A 20,639-nucleotide genomic window follows, 5' to 3' on the forward strand; every position below is an offset into this window, starting at 1 on the left:
ATTTAATGCAACGCCTGGAAATACCACACAATTTTTATGGCTATATACTGATATTTTGAAGGTCTCGCATTCTTGAGTTTTATAACCCAAGAAGTAACACCAAGAGAAAAAAGGTCAATGCGTGATTTGCAAAATGTCAAATGACCTTTTAAACCTTTCAAAAAGACCTTAACCCCTTGGAATTGTATTACTTTTAATTTTGATATCAAACTTAAAATTTAATGAATATTTAGATTTGGTTTGTAGATTAGTTTTACGCTCTTTTTGAATTCATCCAAGTTCAGTTACATCAGGGGGCTCAAAGTCAGTAAAGGGTTATTTACCTGATCTAATAAAATATTTAACTGTAAAATATAATCAGAAAACGTAAGACACGTGACTTTATCGGCCAATAATCACTAATATAATCACTTAATTTTATGGCGCGAACTACTCGTATTTAAGCTTTTAATTTCTGATAATAGCATAAGTTTATAACTTATATTCCATAAGTATGCGCTTCCAATACAGTTAAATTGCAGTCCAACTTATTTTAGCCTGTAGAACATCGAATCATCATGTGTATTTCGCTAATCTATGACCTACGTCAGTCACTCAACAACAACCTCTCAGTAACAAGTGATAAACTTATGGAGCATATCTTATGATAACAGTAAATCACGTCTAACAGTATAACGCCGGAATTAAAATCCAGCTTGTATCTCTGTGTTTATGGGTGACAGTTGGAACCTCCTTATCTGTCAGAACTACTACTACGACAGTCGCGAAATGTAAAAAACTGGTCAAGTTGTCCTGTCAAAGTTTCTACCCTTAGCCAAAGTATATAAGTATTTTAAAATTTATTTCTCCACAAATACGCGGAACTCTATCTACTACGTAACGTTTCTGGATTTTTGGCTGCTGGAAGGTCGGTGCACCTTTGCTCGGGTATCTTTATCAGGGCTTTGCCAGCAGCCGGGTGGGTTTCTTAGCAACTTAAATCTCCTTCAACTCGGGGAAAGACCAAAACCCTAACCGGCTTTTTTTTGGGTTTTTTTCTTTTTTCGACTCTGGAATCTGCGCAATGTTCAATTTAACTTGGGTCGCCATAACGAGGGATCGCTAACTTGCTAACATATATACTAGATAGAGAAAGTTCACAACTCTCTGTATTGAACTCAGTTCAATATTGTCAAGTATTGATTCAATCTGAACTACTAGCATTTAACTTCAGTTCAATATTGTCAAGTACTGATTCAAACTGAACTACCAGCTTTTCTCTAAGAAATGTTGTGACTCACCAACTGCCTGCCAACACTTGAGGAATAGCAAAAACCGAGTAGATATGTGAAATTAACGTGATAGCATAGGTTCATAAGATATGTTCCATAAGTTTGTCACTGGTAACTTAGAAACTGGAGCTTGCCATGAAGTGAGTGAGGTAGGTCATATAGATTCGACGTAAAGCGACGCCTGGTGAGGCGCTGCTGTCAAAGGCTTAGTAATGCAGACTAAATAGGGCCTAGATGGAAGTCCTGCAAAATTAACCACCGAGTGTAGGACTTCAATTCTCGCTTCCGTCGTTCTCTCTCGAACTAGCTCGAGCTGTAAGTCTCTATCATTACGAAGTGTATACTAGTGTCAAACTTATTTGACATATCTTATGGTGATAGTAACGATAGACAAAGCCCATTTCTTTGGATTTCAAAGCGTAACTGTCCAACCTCTCTCACTCGCTTTCGGGACCAGGTAGCTTAATGAAACAAATTTTTTTTGACCTACAATGAACTTTTGTAAGTTTTTGGCTGTACCCTTTGTCCTTTCACATTTCTGGTATTTTTTTTAACAAAGAAGTAACGTTCTTGGGGGCGATTAGGGACGACTTTATCACCGCCGGTTCTAGTTAGGTTTGTGGTGGATTCGCCTCCCATTGATGTGTAACTTAACTTTTCATTTTTAGCTTTTGTTCAATAAAGAGGGCATTGGGTGTATTAACGTTAACTTAGATCCACTTTTTTTTCTCACTAGAATTTTTATGGATTTCAAATGATTTTCTGACAGATTTGTTCAACTTTTGACACGCGCGAAAATTATACCTTTTTAAGAAGTCTTTGGTGTTATCTCAGAATCTATTCTAAGATTTTTTTGTTTAAGTTTTAAAAATTACATTTAAAACTCCCTTTCTAAAGACACCGCTGCTATAGTCTCTGTCAACAGAAGTATATAATACTTTTCTTCAAGAGAAGTGTACCAGCTGCAACAAAGCGGGTGTGGTAATTGCAACATGATTCTTCCCAACATCATTTTACATTTATTATAGCAAGGTTACTAAACCAACCGAATCACATACGCCATGTAAATAGTTCCCTCGTCATTACTCTATTAGCGTTTAACTATTTTCCAAGGCGCATGCGCTTGTCAAGACAATCAAGGTTTGTTCAGGGTTGATTGCTGAGGCTTTAGTAAATACCAAACAGTTACAGAATTCACCCCACGGTGCGATAGTTACCCATCTGAAGTTTGATGAGCAGGAGAGCAAACAAAAAGGGTACATGAGCCTGGGAAGAATCATGTTACATAACTAAAGTATTAAGAGGATACAAAGTGTCATCCTTCTTCTATTATCCCCTTCTGCCATCAATTATCCTCTGTAGTTTCTGCGCAACCTTATTTGGTCCGGATTAACGAACAGATTAACTCTTATTTCAAATTAAATTTTATTTTAAAACGCCCCTGGAGGGAAATAGCCCGTTATAATAAGAAATACATAATTTTTGTTTGTTCCATTTTGTTTAAAAAAGAGAAATAAATAAATTTTCCTTTCAAAAAAGGCGGCTGAATTCAAAGAATGATAAAATAATCAAAAAATAAAAATATCTGGGAGCACGGCAGTGCTCCCAGCCAAGTCGAGCACTGACACCCTTTTCTCGAAGCAACTCACGACACTTTTAAGCCCACTGTAACTTCGTGATGGGTATAGGTAAAAGTCTGAAATTTTGCTTGCCGCGAGGACTGTCAATAATAGCTATAGTTTCCAAATTTCAAGTTCCTACCCTATATACTTTTCGAAATATCGAAGGTGAAATTTACCTTATTTTGTCACTCACTCACTCACTCACCGATCATCAAAATTCTAAGGTACTTCTAGGGTAGATAGAAACTTAAAATTCAGGATTTGGTTTTCATTTATTTTATAAAGCACAGAAAAATTAAAACATCCCGAAATTTTTATAAAATTGTTCTTTAGTTCTTTATTTTAAAACTAGATGGCGCGGCCGTCTTTTCAACAGAAATAGTGTGTGTTCTTGATGAAAGGACGTAATGGTCCAAAGTTAACCGGAAGTTAAATATATATTAAAGCTAATAAGAGTAGTAGTTTAAAAGAAATGTGTCGTAACTGATGCTACATTCTTATATTAGGATATCGCGTACAATCTTTATTACATATTCTCTGCGGGTCGAAAGGGGTAATTCAGCGTAAATAAGGACAAACGTTAGCGATTATATTGGCAAACGAAGTACCACAAGAGGGTCTTGTTTTAATATAACTACCGAAGTATAACGAGAGGGTCTACAAAAAGAAGTGAGATCCTATGAAAAACATTAACATGTACAAAAATGGGCCAAGCCTCGCCTCGTGCCCTTTCCGCCGTAAAACGTTCTGAGATCCAATGTAGAGCCAAGTCTGCCTTTTGTTCTCATTCAATCGCCAATTGAACAATTATGTTATAAATTAAGTCCTTTTCCTAATTAATAACCAATATTCTTTGACTCTATCATAATTATACATCTTTGTTCGTATCAAAAATATCGTGACTTGGCAATCGCAGGTAAGTAATATTAAAAGGAAGTCGAGGGGATATTCACTAAATCGTTGCTGATTTTAAAATAATCGAAGGGATATTCACTAAATCGTTGCCGATTTTAAAATAATCGAAGGGGATGACCTGCGCTTGCCAAGTCACGATATTTTTGATACGAACAAAGATGTATAATTATGATAGAGTCAAAGAATATTGGTTATTAATTAGGAAAAGGACTTAATTTATAACATAATTGTTCAATTGGCGATTGAATGAGAACAAAAGGCAGACTTGGCTCTACATTGGATCTCAGAACGTTTTACGGCGGAAAGGGCACGAGGCGAGGCTTGGCCCATTTTTGTACATGTTAATGTTTTTCATAGGATTAAACCTTTTCTTCTAATGGTTTAAAAATCCATGTGTAAGAAAATAGGTACTAGGTTTTTGGGTCGAATCTGAATCTCAATCTTAACTTTTTTAAAGTTAAGTTTTAAATCGATGTGAACACCCCTAGTGGCGTTAATGCTATTTGATTAACAACACCGTCTCATCCTTTTGATTGTAAGGGGGAAAGATCCCACGATAAATTGTGGTTTAATTTTAAATCTTAATGGACTTCATAAGATTTCAATTGTTCGTAATTTCTATTTATTTCCATACGAATCTATATTAAAATATTTACAACATATAGGCTAAGGAGGTTAAAAGGTCGTAGAGGAATGGGGAAAAACTATAGATATAAATTTTCTATTCATGAAGCTTGATTGATCCATAATATAGAGCACAATATGGGGCTAATGAACACACTTAAATATATAAGGAATTAAAATTAGTTTCATTCAAAAGGTGTACGGATGAGTTAAAAGAAATCGAGGGGTACGCCACTCTTAGTCAGGTGTAAATACAAAACATTAAAAATATAGATTTTGTGCACTAAAGGGGCTAAAGAAGTTTCCTCCCCGTTTTTTAACTTTAACTGCGCATGCGCTTCAGGGACAGTTGTTAGTAATTTGTTATTACTGGCATCTCCTGCATTCATTCAGGTTTGAACTGAATGATCCAGTACTGAATCGAATAGAATACTACAAGCTTTTTAGTCTGTTTTAGATAGCGGTTGAATTACAGACGTCACAAATGACTGGCAACACTTGTAAGCACACTATCTCTATTTCTTACCCATAAAACCCCAATTTCATTTAAAATATCTACTTAACCTAAATATTAAATACCCTTTTGGCAATAGTTTTCTTTTTAACAATGACCTAGACTTTATTTAGATACTACCAGATATCATTTATAGGTTCAAATTCCGTCAAGTATACAAATTTATCCGGGGTGAAGTACCCCTCGATTTAGTTACCCAAATACTTCTTAGATGTCGCTACCGTCTTTATTTTGTTAAGAAGAACATACTTAATGGCTGGCGTGTAATTCAGTTTCTTATATTTTTATCTTATAGAGAAAATTGAGGTAAGAAGGTAGGTATCTTTAGTAAATCCGGTAAATGACGCTAAATTACAAGGTAGAGGAGTAAGAAATAATGTAATATATACTCGTTTTTTTAGTGCCCAGGGGCCACGGATCAGAATATATCCCCATATAAAAAAAAAATAAAATTAAAATTACTTCGTCCCAACACGAAATATTTTATATTTTAGGCGCGGTTTTCGTTCGATGATCGCATTCGCTTCTAGTTGTTGCTAAATCGTTTCTACAGGATCGTTATTTAAAGATTTAAAACGTACCCCGCCCCCTCCCTTACCTGCTGTAACTATCTTAAAGAACCACCAAGAACTACATTGTATTTCCGGATTTTCTTAATATTATCTTGAAATAATCTTTGAAACGTCTTTATTCTCTATATATAAGCTTTTGGAATTTGATATAAATGTTTATGATCCATGATCCGTCTTTCTTATTATAAACGATTTGTTCATTTCCGCTTTGTTATGTGAATTTGATCATCTCTTGCAGCCATTTTAAATGGATGAAGTTTATTACTAAAAGTAACAATCAGGTGACGTCACGCAGTATTACCCCCCCCCCCCGATATATTGTATAGTGTACAATCATAAGGCTATAATATGTACAAAGTATGGTTCTTAAGTAGCCTTGGAGATGCGAGACAAAATTAAAGAGACTACATGCAGCGCCATCTTCATTTAAATGTTTCTCCTAAACAGATGACATGCTTATGACCAACTGTGATTTTTCCTTCATTATTCTACTAGTCGGGTTACGAGCGGAGATAGATATAACAGTAGGCGATGATATGTTTCTGTTCATGGCTAATTCGCCACCAGAGGACGCTCCACTACAATAAATACGCACCCCCTTTAAGACACGCCTCTAAATTTATTTTCATAAACACTTCTATCGGTAGCCCTACTTAATAAGAGAGAGTATGATACCCTTATGCTACCAACCATACATAAAAAAACAAAGCTCAAAAATAAACATAAACAATATGACTGTCACTATAATTTGGACAATCAAAATACCAGTACATTGAACTTATAAATATTTTTAATATTTTTATCCCTTCATACATTATTTCAAAATATCAAAACATTGTTATTGTTTACGATAATATGCATCCCCCACCGTGTTGTATGATTTCAAACTAATTTAAATCGTTCCTTGAGTTGAATCCTTCCTGATTATTGAAGAATATCATTCATTTCCCCGTTGAATCCTAATTTAAATAATTTAATTGTACATACATTAACCGTTAGGTAGATTAGATTATAATCGTATTAAACTTCAAACAGGTTTTCTTTTCCTATTTTTAATTCCTCCTCAATTAAATTATGCAAATGATTACTCAAGATTATCATTGTTAAAAGCTTCCCCTTTGTTTTAGATATTTAGATTATTTCGGGAAGGAATAAATTAACCTTGAAGTTTGTCGCTCATCATTTCTTGATTTCGGGGTTGAATCTTTTTATTTCGTGCTCATTTCAACCTTGAAGCAACTCTTCCATGCGTTTATTTGGAAATGAAAGTTAGGTAGAGTATTGCTTAGTTAAGCTTGAGGTACCCGTATATTTCTTAACTCTGTTTTTTTTAAACCCGGGATACCCATACCTGTCTTATCTATAACTTCCACCACCCCCGCTTTGCTCGTTCAAGGATTTACGTAGCGCACGTGCGTTGCGTTTTCGCTTTTTGAGTTTTTGGCGCGAGAAAAAGAAATTTTCCCGCATTTTTAATTGAACTCTGTTCGCACTGACGGAATATTTATTGAAGTAAAATTATTTGTTTGGAAAATGTTTTTGGTTAAAACAGAGATAGATTTCATTTTAGAAGTAGGAATGGAGAACGGTTAGTATTTACTTCAGTCCGACTCATAGTCCCTCCCTCCAACTCGTAACGAAATTTTTAAATTATCTTATTGGCTCACTTAAACTACGTTTTGATGACGTTGCTGACGGGGACGGCGAAAAATACGGAGGTAATTCCTTTTTACCTCTGTCGCTATGACCCGCCTCTTCTTTCATACCCCTCCGTCCCGGGGAAGGGGGTCCGGGACTTTGATGCGCGCCTAGATTACTCTGTTCTCCATTCCTACTTCTAAAATTAAATCTATCTCTGGTTAAAATTATGGTCGTAAGTTTAATACTAGCCATTATTTGCCTACAATCTTTGGGATGAATTAGTTTTAACTTGAATAATTAAATATTTAGGAAAATTATTACGTATTAGTGTGATCGTGACTGTCTGGTCGAGTTGGTAAGGTGTTATTATTTAATCCCCTTTCCCCCGTATCTTATCTAAAAAGATGATTGTGGTGTGTATGTGGAAGTAGCCTAAATAATAGCTGCGTTTGACCAGTGAAATATGACGGCGACAATTCAACCGAGTACTCTTTTTCGCTATTGGTATTCTAGTATTCAACTTACTATGTTATTAGTGGTAGTATATTCCGAGGTTGCTTCGGGGCTACCCTCAAATTTACAATTCATCCCTATGCATCGCCCTAGAACATCTTTTTGACTTCTATTCTGCGAATCGTTATTTTCTTTTATTTTTTTATTTTGACATAAAAAGTTTTGTAAGATATAATTATCACCCAAAAGGTGAATTTATTTAATTTTCACTGGAATATTTAAGTCCAAGGCTAAATCGGTTTCTTCCACACTAATATTGAAGTCCGAGACTCACTGGGTTTCTTCCACTGGAATTATATTGATTGAAGTGCAAGGCTTAATGGGTTTCTTCCACTGGAATTATATTGATTGAAGTGCAAGGCTTAATGGGTTTCTTCCACTGGAATATTCAAGTCCAAGGCTTACAGTGTTTTTTCCACTGTAATATTTGAAGTCCAAGGCTTACAGTGTTTTTTCCACTATAATATTTGAAGTCCAAGGCTTACAGTGTTTTTTCCACTATAATATTTGAAGTCCAAGGCTTACAGTGTTTCTTCCACTATAATATTTGAAGTCCAAGGCTTCCAGGGTTTCTTCCACTATAATATCGAAGTCCAAGGCTTACTGGGTTTCTTCCACTGTAATATTGAAGTCCAAGGCTTACTGGGTTTCTTCCACTATAATATTGAAGTCCAGGTCTATTTTTTAAAACAATTTCTAAAATAAAAATAAATCGTAAAACTTAAATAGTTTCTTACGTAATATTTCGGCATCTTTTATAGTTTATTTAAATATAGAATCAGCAGACTATAATAATTTCTCAGGTGGAATGTTAATAGAGTGCCCTTACTCCACATTTCAAACACAGTTAACGGGGTTCATGTGGGCTGGACTCGACCTTTTTCCCGTATTCCACTTTCTAAAATTTCTTTGTAATTATTTTATATTTTGAGTGAGTGGGCCACGGTAAAGTTCTTTTAACTATATTAATGATTTTTACAAAAACAGTTCAGCCCTGTTTTTAATGATTTTTAAACTCTTGAGATTTAACTTTTAAAATTTAAAGTTGTGACGTAATTATCAGGTTTTATTTGTTTAATGACATCATCACCAAAATCCTATCAATTCTCGCAATGTATATATCAGTATCAGTCTTCGAAAATAATTTTTTATTGAATTAATCGAGGCTTTAGAATATATTGTAGTTTAAATTAAGATTGAAAATTTTTAACTTTATAAAAACATTAAAAAAAAAGACTAAAGAATTGGCCTGTTAGTAATTTCAATTATTAGGCTACTTAAATCCAAAAATAAATTAAATTTTCAGGACAATAGTTAAATATAATTTCCATTGTTTCTAACAACTCTAATGGAAGACTTCCTTTTTCACCACTGCATTAAATAATAACCATAATTTTGTTATTTTTTTATTTAACTTTTAAAAATTAAAGATAATATAAAATATGTATTGTTAATAACTTAAAAGAAAAAGTCGCTAAACTCGTGAGTTACACGCAACGAGTTGTCGGAAAGTTTTTCCATCCAAAATTTACGAAATTTTGGATTTTGCTCAAAATTAAAGGGTTTTTTCTCCATAATTTCTCAGATATTGTTCTTAAAATTATGAAATGTCCGACACCTCAATTTTAAGGGATATTAGTCACTTTTTTCATCGCGATAAATTTTAAAATAATAATAAGAATTTTGAGATAATTTCTCGATTGTTTAAAATGTTTTCTTTGCTAAAAAGGTTGTCCATTTTCTCTCCTCACACACGTGTTCCGTTCCGTAATTTTCTAGACAAGTTGAGAAATTATGTAGAAATAATAACCGATGCTATTCAAAGTGACGTAAAGCTGTAAACAAGAATGCATACAGCTACTAGGAATAAATGCGTAGCCTTTTTCTCAACTAACCAATGAAACAACAGTTGGAAAGACATCAGAATTATGAGGCTTGGCAAATATTAAGTTCTCACACAATGATTCCTATTGGCTGTATGCATTCCGGCCGTTACTCTCAAACTTAACCTCTCTATTTTCGTAGAATTACTCTCGTTTCTATTATATACCGAAATTAAATAGGAAATTAAAGAAAGAAAAAAACTAAAACTCGAGCTGAGCGGCTCAGGTCCAAGGTTAGTTCAAAAACTTTTCCCCGCTCATTTCCTATATGACCACGCCTAAAAATATATTTTCATTCCACTGAATAGTGGTCGCGTTTCAAATTTTGACCTAATTTTATTACTATACCCGCTTCAGAAAAAAGAAACTTTAATGCATATATATACTATACCGTGCGTTGTTAGATATATATGGTTACTTTCATCAGGTTTGTGGTTTGCCGCCGGTTTTGTTTTGAAATTGAATTTGACTACGTCATAAGAAAGTAACTTGAAAATAAAAGGATTTGAATAAGAATTTACAGGGAGCCCAGTGGTCCTATAATTCCTTTAAAATCCTATATTTTTTAAACTGTCCTATATTATCAGGGATAGATTTAATTTTAGAAGTAGGAATGGAGAACGGTTAGTATTTACTTCAGTCTGACTCATAGCCCAGTATAGAGCCCCTCCCTCCAACACGTAACGAAAAGTTTAAATTATCTTATTGGCTCACTTAAACTACGTTTTGATGACCTTCCTGACGGGGACGGCGAAAAACACTTAATTCCATTTTACCTCTGTCGCTATGACCCGCCTCTTCTTTCATACCCCCCCCCCCCCCCCGGTCCCAGGGAAGGGGGTCCGGGACTTTGACGCGCGCCCAGATTACTCTGTTCTCCATTCCTACATCTAAAATTAAATCTATCCCTGTAGTTATCCTATAAGGAATTTAAAATTTTGGCTGGGCTCTCTGAATTCATTCACAGTCCCTTTATCATATTTCTTGAATGACTTTGGTAAGTTTTTAAATTTAATTTTAAACCACCCTTATTTAAAAAATAAGAGAAAAAGGGTATATTTTTCGTCCAGAAGGTCATTCGTGATTTTAACTAATCTTATTTTTGTAAAAAGCGTCGACCATAATTGGCTTATTTGCGGGGACAATTTCAAGCAGTTAGGCGTGCCAATTTTTACCACTTTATATAAAAATAAGAACCCTAATTTTATATACGTATGTATTTCGGAATTTCATATTACAAAACTTCATACTTAAAAAGAAAAACTTGTTTAGACTTTAAAAATAAGTATTGCAATGTTTTTGTATATAACGTAGTTGTAAGATTAAAATGCCTTGATAGATATTCGGCGCTGTTGTAACAATTGTATGGTTGTTTTGTGGTTATTTTATGCTGGAATTTGTAACAATATTCGTAGAATAATATGGCTGCATTATTTTTTTTCTTTTTAAATTTGCATACCTGAATTGAAATTAAAAGATGCTGATTATAATCTAGAAACAGCACGCGCCGTATATCCGGTCGAATTGGAATTTTAATTAACTAAATTCTTATTATTGTCTCGTGCTATGCCACTTGAATTGTGAAATTTTATAAAAAGGATCTCCGCCTGAATTTTCGAAAGATATTAAGATGGTTTGAGCGTGAATTTTCTAAATATAAGAGGGTTTTCTCGCGAATTTTCTAAAGATATGAGGGTTTTCTCGCGAATTTTCTAAAGATATGAGGGTTTTCTCGCGAATTTTCTAAAGATATGAGGGTTTTCTCGCGAATTTTCTAAAGATATGAGGGTTTTCTCGCGAATTTTCTAAAGATATGAGGGTTTTCTCGCGAATTTTCTAAAGATATGAGGGTTTTCTCGCGAATTTTCTAAAGATATGAGGGTTTTCTCGCGAATTTTCTAAAGATATGAGGGTTTTCTCGCGAATTTTCTAAAGATATGAGGGTTTTCTCGCGAATTTTCTAAAGATATGAGGGTTTTCTCGCGAATTTTCTAAAGATATGAGGGTTTTCTCGCGAATTTTCTAAAGATAAGAGGGTTTTCTCGCGAATTTTCTAAAGATAAGAGTTTTTTCTCGCGAATTTTCTAAAGTTAAGAGGGTTTACTCCGGAATTTTCTAAAGATAAGAGAGTTTACTCCGGAATTTTCTAAAGAAAAGACAGTTTACTCCGGAATTTTCTAAAGATAAGACAGTTTACTCCGGAATTTTCTAAAGATAAGAGAGTTTACTCCGGAATTTTCTAAAGATAAGAGAGTTTCCACCTGAATTTTCTAAAGATAAGAGAGTTTACTCCGGAATTTTCTAAAGATAATAGACTTTCCACCTGAATTTTCTAAACAAAAGAATATTTGTGCCTCCTAGCCTCGTAAAAGACATGTACGTATGTATCTACACGTGACTCACGTCATATTTAAATACTCGCCGCTCGTAAAAGCGTAATCGAGACAAGACAGACAAAATAATTCATAATACTTAACAGGATAGAAGTTTTGTTTGACAAAACTTTGGTTTCCCCGTACACGAAGTGAGGGGCGTTTTATTACATTTCATTGTGATATGTAATTTATTAAAATGGTTTTTCCGTCCCGTGGCTACGTTTTCCCTCGGCGATTTAACGTATTTTCCCAAATTGATCTGTTGCCAGACGATTTTGAGGAGGAAACTGAAAATTATCCGTACAATATATACAGTATACAATTTCGCTTTAGTCTTTTTTCCTGGTATATTTCATTTTGAGGACGAAAAATATTACGCGTTTTTCCGTGCGCTTTTAATATATTACCAAGAAGTGATATCTACTTTATTAGGGAGAAGGTATAAGATGCCTAAGTATTCTAGGCGCGCCATAGTCCCAGTTCCCCTTTCAAAATACAATTGGGGGGGGGGACGTAAAAGGAGACCGGGCTATTTCGCAGCCTCTCCTCAGTCGGAAAATATGACTGTAATTTTCGTCATTCACGTCGCGCTGACGTGAGTTTTCAAGAACCAATGAGATCGATGCTGGTTGTAATTTAGAGGCAGGGATTAACTCCGGACCTACTATACGCTTGGACTGGAGATAAAGCTGGAAATGTGGAGACGAATTTATACCTTCTCCCTAATAAACTAGATATCGCTTCTTGATATTGGTATTTTCGACGAACGAAGGAGAAATTTTTGCCAAAAACCTAAATCCCAATTTGGCTGAAAAAGAAAAACTATAATAAATAAGAAAAATAAACTCGATAGGGAATTTTAAAGAGAGAACACGAATTATAGGTTAAAAGTCGAAAAATATATGCGGTTAAAAATAGCTCCCAGACTATGTATGCTAAAAGGTTTTTGGTTTGCAAATTAGGTAGAAAGCTATTTACTTAAAAGCTACTGCTGGTTGTTTTTAATGCAAAGGTTTTTCCTTTACATAGTTTTTAATTTTTTTTACTAGCTCACGATGTTAAAAATACATGCGAAACTCCGCCGCCATATTTTCGCAATACAACCCAGGCTAATTTTTAAGGTCAACCAATGACCTTTCTATATTTTAATTGCACGTGCAGTATGTCTATTCTATTTTAGCTCGTGCCAAAGTATTATTAAATTTCCCTCATTTTTTCACGCGCGCGCTAAACAAATCATTCCCGCCATTTTTAATCCCACGTGGAAAAAGCACGTGCGTGTTTGAATAAAAATTTAAATAATCCTTTTTTTTGGTATAGTGATAACGATCCATTTAATTTAATTGTATTTAAACTAAATTAATAGTTTTTTTTTTAAAAAAATATATAACCTTATTTTAATAAATAAAAAAATGTTTGATAAAAATTTCTAGATTGGAATTTACCGTCGAAACTTCAAACTAGTTTGGTTCGAAATTATATCTTTAATTTTTCTACTTTTTTATTCGTTAATAGAAATGAATAGGTGGTTTTTAATTATCTCGGCGCCTTCAGTCTTAGTTTGAATAATTTTGTCCGTATCTCTAGCAATGCACCATGCATCGGCATACGTGCCAATTAAATTTCAAGTTTTTTTGAATTAGCCTTGATTTTTGCAGTTTAATTCGAAAGCAATTTTGTCACCCCAAAAATACTTAATTAACAGATGATAATATATTCAGACAACGATTAACGAAACTGCATCTAAATTTTTATTTAAAAGATAAAGTGGGCGTGTATTATTATTGTTTTATCAACTAATGAAGTCTCTTAAATGTTTAATGAATGTTTACTGTTTACCATTTGAAAGAAATAAATGGTCTTATCGCAAGAGGAAAATAACTAAAGTTCTCACATTATGAGTTTGTCTGTATCTGTTAAACCAGAAGTATATATAATACTTCTCTTGGAGAGAAGTGTACCACCATATGATACAGAGTATCATCCTTCTTCAATTATCCCCTTCTGTTTAAAACTAATACTACCATGAGTTATAGCATCACAATTAAAACTTAGTTCATAACCGAATAAAGACTGCAAACCCTCTTTAAAACTTGCGCAACACTTTCTTTGCAGAAGAATATCCAATTACTTTTAAGTAGGTCTTCATTACTTTAGGGTTTAAAGGATTTAAAACGCGGCAGCACGTGCTATCTATTAAAACTCTTTAAAATTTATAATCTGGTTATAAAAATTCCCCCACCAAAAGTCAGAATAGAATACTCGTGATGTTCTCACTTTAAAGTGGCGTTAGCACTAGACATGAAGTTGAACCTAGGTTCGTATAACCAAAGGCCCAACAATTCAAACATTGTGTAAACAGACCTTAAGAAATTTCGAAGAAGTTAAGGTACATGATTTATAGCTAGAGTTCCTCCCCAAATTAACATTAAAAAAACTTCACAAAGAATTTTGTGCCATGGATGAAAAAAAAAGAAACTTTCTAAAACATCATCCTCCTCATCAGAAGAATTGCGCAAGTTTCGAAACGAGTTTGGTTAGCTGAGCACTTCTTTTGAATTTTGATGATTATTAAAAGAAGACCAAGAAGTCTGTTCAAAGTTGCTCTCGTATGAACCCCCGTATATACCATCTTTATTCATGTTCTTAACTGTGAAAACGTGTTTCCAGGTGTTCAGAATTTTAAATTTTACGTATTTCTAGAGACTAGGGTCTACGGATAATAATGCGTATTAAATTAAAATAATTTTAGTCTCTTGCGAAATGAAATGACATACCTTTGCCAAAAAAGCCTTTATTTTTATTTACAATAACCCTCGGTTTAAACGTTAAAAAATTAGGGTTGCGATTTAAGTAAACAAAAGTTTTTTCTATATCCATAAACTTCGTAACGCTTTCCTGCCCTTACGTCTAATTAAAATTAATTAAAAGCTTACTTAAGCTACTATGTATTTAGGTTAATTAAATATGAAAGATCCATTCATTTAGCGTCGTCTGCTATTTTATTATGGAAATATTAGTATACAGGGTGTTTCTTTCTGATAAGTCTGGCATAAATCATAAGTTTATAAGATATGTTCACCATAAGTTTGTTAATCTCTGGTTACAAACTTGAGCTTGTCATGAAGTGAGTGAGGTAGGTCATAGATTCGAGGTAAAGCGAGGGAGGCCTGGAGAGGCACTGCTGTCAAAGGCTTAGTAATGCGGGCTAAATAGGACCTAGATGGAAGTCCTGCAAAATTAATTTAACCGAGTGTAGGACTTCAATTCTCGCTTCCTTCGTTCTGCTAGAACTAGCTCGAGCTGTAAGTCTCTAGCATTACGAAGTATAGGTAGTGTCATACTTATGGAACATATCTTACAAACTTATGCATAAATTAATATACCCTACGCCATCTTTTAAAATGGCGTCCTATAACCATCTTCACTCCTGATTACATTTGCATGAAACGTGATATAAAAGAAATATACCAATGAAGAATGTTTATGCCACGTGACAGTATCATCATTTTGTAGCAGAAAAAAAATAACAAAGAGAAGAAAACTTTACAAACGAATCTGCTGATTGTTTGAAATAAAAATGAAAAGTATTTGGCACGATTTCGTAAGAGAAAACACACCGTGCTTTGAATTAAGAATCCGTTTTATATTATAGCGAGAACTGCGTTGAAAACTTGGGCTCTCCAAGTTTTATTGAAGTTTTGAAAGGTATAGCTGTGTTATGAAATAAAAATTAAAAAACCTTTCTAGAATCGAGAGGAGTGTTTCTACGATTTTTCTAAAAGTCAAGGTTAATTTAATTTCCTAGAAAACTTAGTTGGCATTGATCCGCTGTCCGCTAATTTTCATACCAAACCCAATGTCCACCCTCCCCTTAATTAATGCCTTAATTCGCGCGCTTTAATTGAGAAATTAACATAATTATACACTGACAACTTAGCAATTTCATATGCCATATGAAATTAAGAATAATTAAGATATATAGAAAAACCTTTTGTCATGTTTAAATATATATTTTAAAAGGTGCGTTATTCCATCATAATCAAGTGTGGTGGCGTAATAGTTTTTTCGTCTCTAATTAGAATATTTTTGTTTTGAGAACATCTTTATTATTTGAAAGGATCTTCTCTAGTTGAGGAAATCATTGTTATTTGAGATGTTATTTTTAATTATTATTTGAGATATTTATTTATTTTTTTGTGATATTTATTTATTTTTTGAGATATATATTTATTTTTTGAGATATATATTTATTTTTTTGAGATATATATTTATTTTTTGAGATATTTATTTATTTTTTGAGATATTTATTTATTTTTTTGAGATATTTATTTATTTTTTGAGATATTTATTTATTTTTTGAGATATTTATTTATTTTTTGAGATATTTATTTATTTTTTGAGATATTTATTTATTTATTTATTTTTTGAGATAATTATTTATTTATTTATTATTTGAGATAATTATTTATTTATTTATTATTTGAGATAATTATTTATTTATTTATTATTTGAGATAATTATTTATTTATTTATTATTTGAGATAATTATTTATTTATTTATTATTTGAGATAATTATTTATTTATTTATTATTTGAGATAATTATTTATTTATTTATGATAATTATTTATTTATTTATTATTTGAGATAATTATTTATTTATTTGAGATAATTATTTATTTATTTGAGATAATTATTTATTTATTTATTTGAGATAATTATTTATTTATTTGTTATTTGAGATATTTATTTCTTTATTTGTTATTTGAGATATTTATTTCTTTATTTGTTATTTGAGATATTTATTTCTTTATTTATTATTTGAGATATTTATTTCTTTATTTATTATTTGAGATATTTATTTCTTTACTTCTTATTTGAGATATTTATTTATTATTTGAGATGATATAAATTGGTATTTGCCATTTGGGGCAGAAATTTATTTTCTATTAGGCCTATATCAATTCCGAAAAAACTAATCAATTTGTACAACTAGGTATGTTTTTATAAAACAAACTGAAATTTCGCAATGACCCTATAGTATCTAAAATATTTTAATCTTGATACGACTCACTCAATATTTCGGAAGAGTTTTTTTTTAAAAGCATTCTAGAGAAATGGCTCCAAGGTATTTTCTAGTAATTTCTGTTCCCTTTTCAATACACAACTCGGCAGGCGAAAAAGATCTAGCTGGACAACTTTTTTATCCATGTACCAAAAATTATTACAACTTATTCGTCCTCGAACGAGATTTCTTTAAAAAATAAAGAAAATAAAAATTTAAAGAACCTCAAAGATTGTAAAACCTAAAACCTTTTATTTCGACAACTTCTCGATTTCACGTGGGTAGGTATTAGGCTAGTTAATCTTAAACTAATAAATTTTGAGGGGAAATTTTTACTTTTTCTTTTGAAAAGATAGCGGCGCGGCAAATAAGGACAAAAGACGACGGATCAGCTCGAGTGTATGAGAAAGAAGCAGTTCTTTTAGTTCTTTTAGTTCTTAAAGAAACTGGTTTTTCTTTGAAAGATCAAACATTTGAGTCGATTAAATTGGCCTTTTATAAACAATAACCTAAATACCTTTTTTGAAGTATTTGAGAATTTAAGAAAAAAATATAGCTTCTTCATCAATATTTGAGAATCGTGGCCGGGGACCACCATGCGTACAGTATCTTTGAAATAAAGATGTTTGAGATTAAAGTGAAAGGTGTCACGTTGTTACCTATTTACTATCAAATTTTACGTGATTTTTAATCTATCTAGCTAGTATTGACAAGAGTAGGTTGTTTAAAAGTCAGGAAATTTCAAAATTGTATTTAAACTTATGGTATTTCACAAATTTTTTATTGTAGGTAACGTAAACCATAAGTTTATCAGATATATTCCATAAGTAGTTCGGAGAACGACGGAAGCGAGAATTGAAGTCCTACACTCGGTGGTTAATTTTGCAGGACTTCCATCTAGGTCCTATTTAGTCTGCATTACTAAGCCTTTGACAGTGCCTCACCAGGCGTCGCTTTACCCTAGAATCTATGACCTACCTCATTCACTTCATGACAAGCTCCAGTTTGTAACCAGTGACAAACTTCTGTAACATATCTTATAAACTTATGATAAACTAATTTATTTAAACAAATAAAAAAGGATATTAAAATTGATCATGGAAAATGACTTTAGACAGCCAGGGAAAATCTGGAAAAGTCAGGGATTTTTGAAATGAAATATATGTGCAATATTTAATAACAGTCATAAATTTCATTTTATACAGACAAATTTGATTCCCGATTTAGCACTAAATTGAGAGACCAACATGCGTGAAATTTGTATGAATAAATTTATTACAATTGTGTGTGGGTAACCAATTTTAGAAATAATACCTTGAACAATTTATGACTTGATTTATTTTAAAATATATACTAAAGGCACCTTCCCATAGATAAAGCCTAGATTAACGCAACACCATTGAATATACGAGTGCCATTACTCGATTTAAATCAAGTTAAAAACTTACCATAAATTTTGCACCTAAAAACAAAATGGCCTCAATATTCTACCAACCTTTAAACGTTAAAATTAAATGAAAAAATAAATTCTAATATTTATTACACCCGTTCCCTGAAGGTTTATACACGTAACTAATTGAAAATAAATTTGAATAACAAAAAATGTTGACAACAAGCCAATTTCAAATAGTATCCAGTTAAAACCTTTGCCAAGTTAGGGCTAAAGAAGCTCTTAGTAGTAGCATAGTGCTTCAAGCAGTTCAGTGTTATACCAAGAAGTGATATCTAGTTTATTAGGGAGAAGGTATAAATTCTCCACATTTCTAGCTTTATCTCCAGTCCAAACGTATAGTAGGGTTGGAGTTAATCCCCGCCTCTAAATCACAACCAGCATCTCATTGATTCTTGAACACGCACGTCAGCACGACGCGAATGACGAAAATTACTTGTATTTTCCGACTGAGGAGAGGCGAAATAGCCCGGCCTCCTTTTACGTCCCCCCTTGTATTTTGAAAGGGGGACTGGGACTATGGAATACGCGAGTACTTAGGCATCTTATACCTTCTCCCTAATAAACTAGGTATCACTTCAACTAATCGTGAATTATAGACCTATGGATGGTAAAGCTTCGTTCAGCCCAAAACCTTTGGCTGCATCCAATTTAATTTGCTCAGGTGTTGAAACAAGTTTTCCATCAAAACCCGCGTAGTGTGAACGGGCTTTAAACCATATTTATATATTCAAAGATGTTTGTATCATCCTATGGCTCAAGTTTAAACTTTCAAACAAATCGCGAAATCATAGATTCAAAAACTCTTTTTAAGAAAAAAAAATTAAAACAGAAGTCACTTGACCATAACGTTAACGTTATGGAAACCAGTTTCATCGTTAGAGCTTAACTGTCAATCGAAAGTTGTTCCGCATCGTAGAATATCAAGAGATTCAAGACCTCCCTAGCCTTCTCTTCCATATTTTTTTCCCACTGTTCAAAATTCTATCACGTGACTCGTGATTTCCCGCTCGATTCTGATACGTTAAGAGGTCTGCTACTCCGCCAGGTAAATTTGTTGGATACGGCTTTGTTATCAATCGACGATATAGCGCGCTCGACTTGAGTCTGCTCGGGCCAGTGCCAGGTTTCTAGTTGCATTGCCGCCGGCGCCGTTTCAATTTTACTAAATTCGAATTTGATTGGACCGTTTGAAATCCATGGTTATAGATAGATATATAGATAGCTCTTCCTGTTGTAACAATTTGGGACGATAGCGTAACTGCAAAAGCCACCAGCCAGGAAAGACTGCGAGGCTCCCAACCAGTGTTTAGTTAACATCCGTTCAACGAGGTCTACGCCTTTTCTGGTCACTGGTGTGAAAAAAGAGGAACCTTTTGTGTGTTGTGTTGTTGTTTACGTGATGTGACAGTGAATATTCGGGGCCTGTTTTAATTACTTTAAAAATTAATTTGTGGTTGTGCGGATTGATTGTTAACTTATCAAGACGTTTGTAAAACCGGCTTCAATATGTAGTCGGATACCGGTGTTATCTCATCTGTAGTTGACTAGATTACGCGTGGATTATTGTCGTGATTATGTTACCAAGAAGGAGAAGAATTTAAATATCGCATTTGTTTCGTTTAAGTTATCTCAAAGGAGTGATAAAGAAAATCTTATCTGGATAATATTGTTCGTTCGCGAATCGCTATGGAAACCAACTCTTTTCTAGAAAGGTTAAAATTTAAAAGCGTTTCATTTCTACAATCACAATATTATCAAAATTGTTCCGAGAAGGGTGTCGGATAGTAATTCTCAGTGTTTTCAAACCATACCTTGGAATATTTGTCGTCTGGTTCAACATTTTTCATTTCTGACGAAAGAAAGGAGAGAAATTAATTCATAACGTTGGATAATTTAAGATTCGTTAGGCTTAGCTTTTGATAGCAATTGTTAAAAGTGAACACACGCTTATTACGTTTATATCGTCATGAGCGTGCAGATGTTTGAGATGGATGACGTCGGAAGTGTGGTGTCGGCAGACTCTTACAATAAGAATCGTCTGCAGCACGCGCCAGCACCAATGTCAGAGGCCTCCAGCTGTCCCCCGGTACCATTACCAAGACGGTAAGATGATTGTATTCTTCCACACCCCTCGTTTGAGGTTGTTATTCAAGGGGGCCCATTGGACAGATGGTTTCATTTAAGTCGGT

The 20,639-nt window shown here is 33.4% G+C and overlaps 1 protein-coding gene across 4 annotated transcripts in view; it reads left to right on the forward strand.

The window, feature by feature from the left end:
* The window catches only part of LOC149709995 (uncharacterized), a 106,859-nt gene that overhangs the window by 55,389 nt on the left and 30,831 nt on the right, over positions 1-20,639 (forward strand). For 2 of the 4 annotated variants that reach the window (XM_089858616.1, XM_089858617.1), the window contains exon 1: positions 19,515-20,553. The exons of the other annotated variants lie outside the window; for them this stretch is intronic. In XM_089858616.1, the coding sequence (XP_089714742.1) occupies positions 20,417-20,553 (137 nt within the window). In that variant the 5' untranslated portion in view covers positions 19,515-20,416. Of the gene's footprint in view, positions 1-19,514; positions 20,554-20,639 lie in introns of those variants that run through there. 4 annotated transcript variants of the gene reach the window in all.

Source organism: Phalangium opilio, unplaced genomic scaffold (assembly GCF_054372755.1).
Source record: "Phalangium opilio isolate 3A_F unplaced genomic scaffold, DU_Popi_V2 ptg000011l_1, whole genome shotgun sequence".
In the NCBI taxonomy this organism is placed as follows: domain Eukaryota; kingdom Metazoa; phylum Arthropoda; class Arachnida; order Opiliones; family Phalangiidae; genus Phalangium; species Phalangium opilio.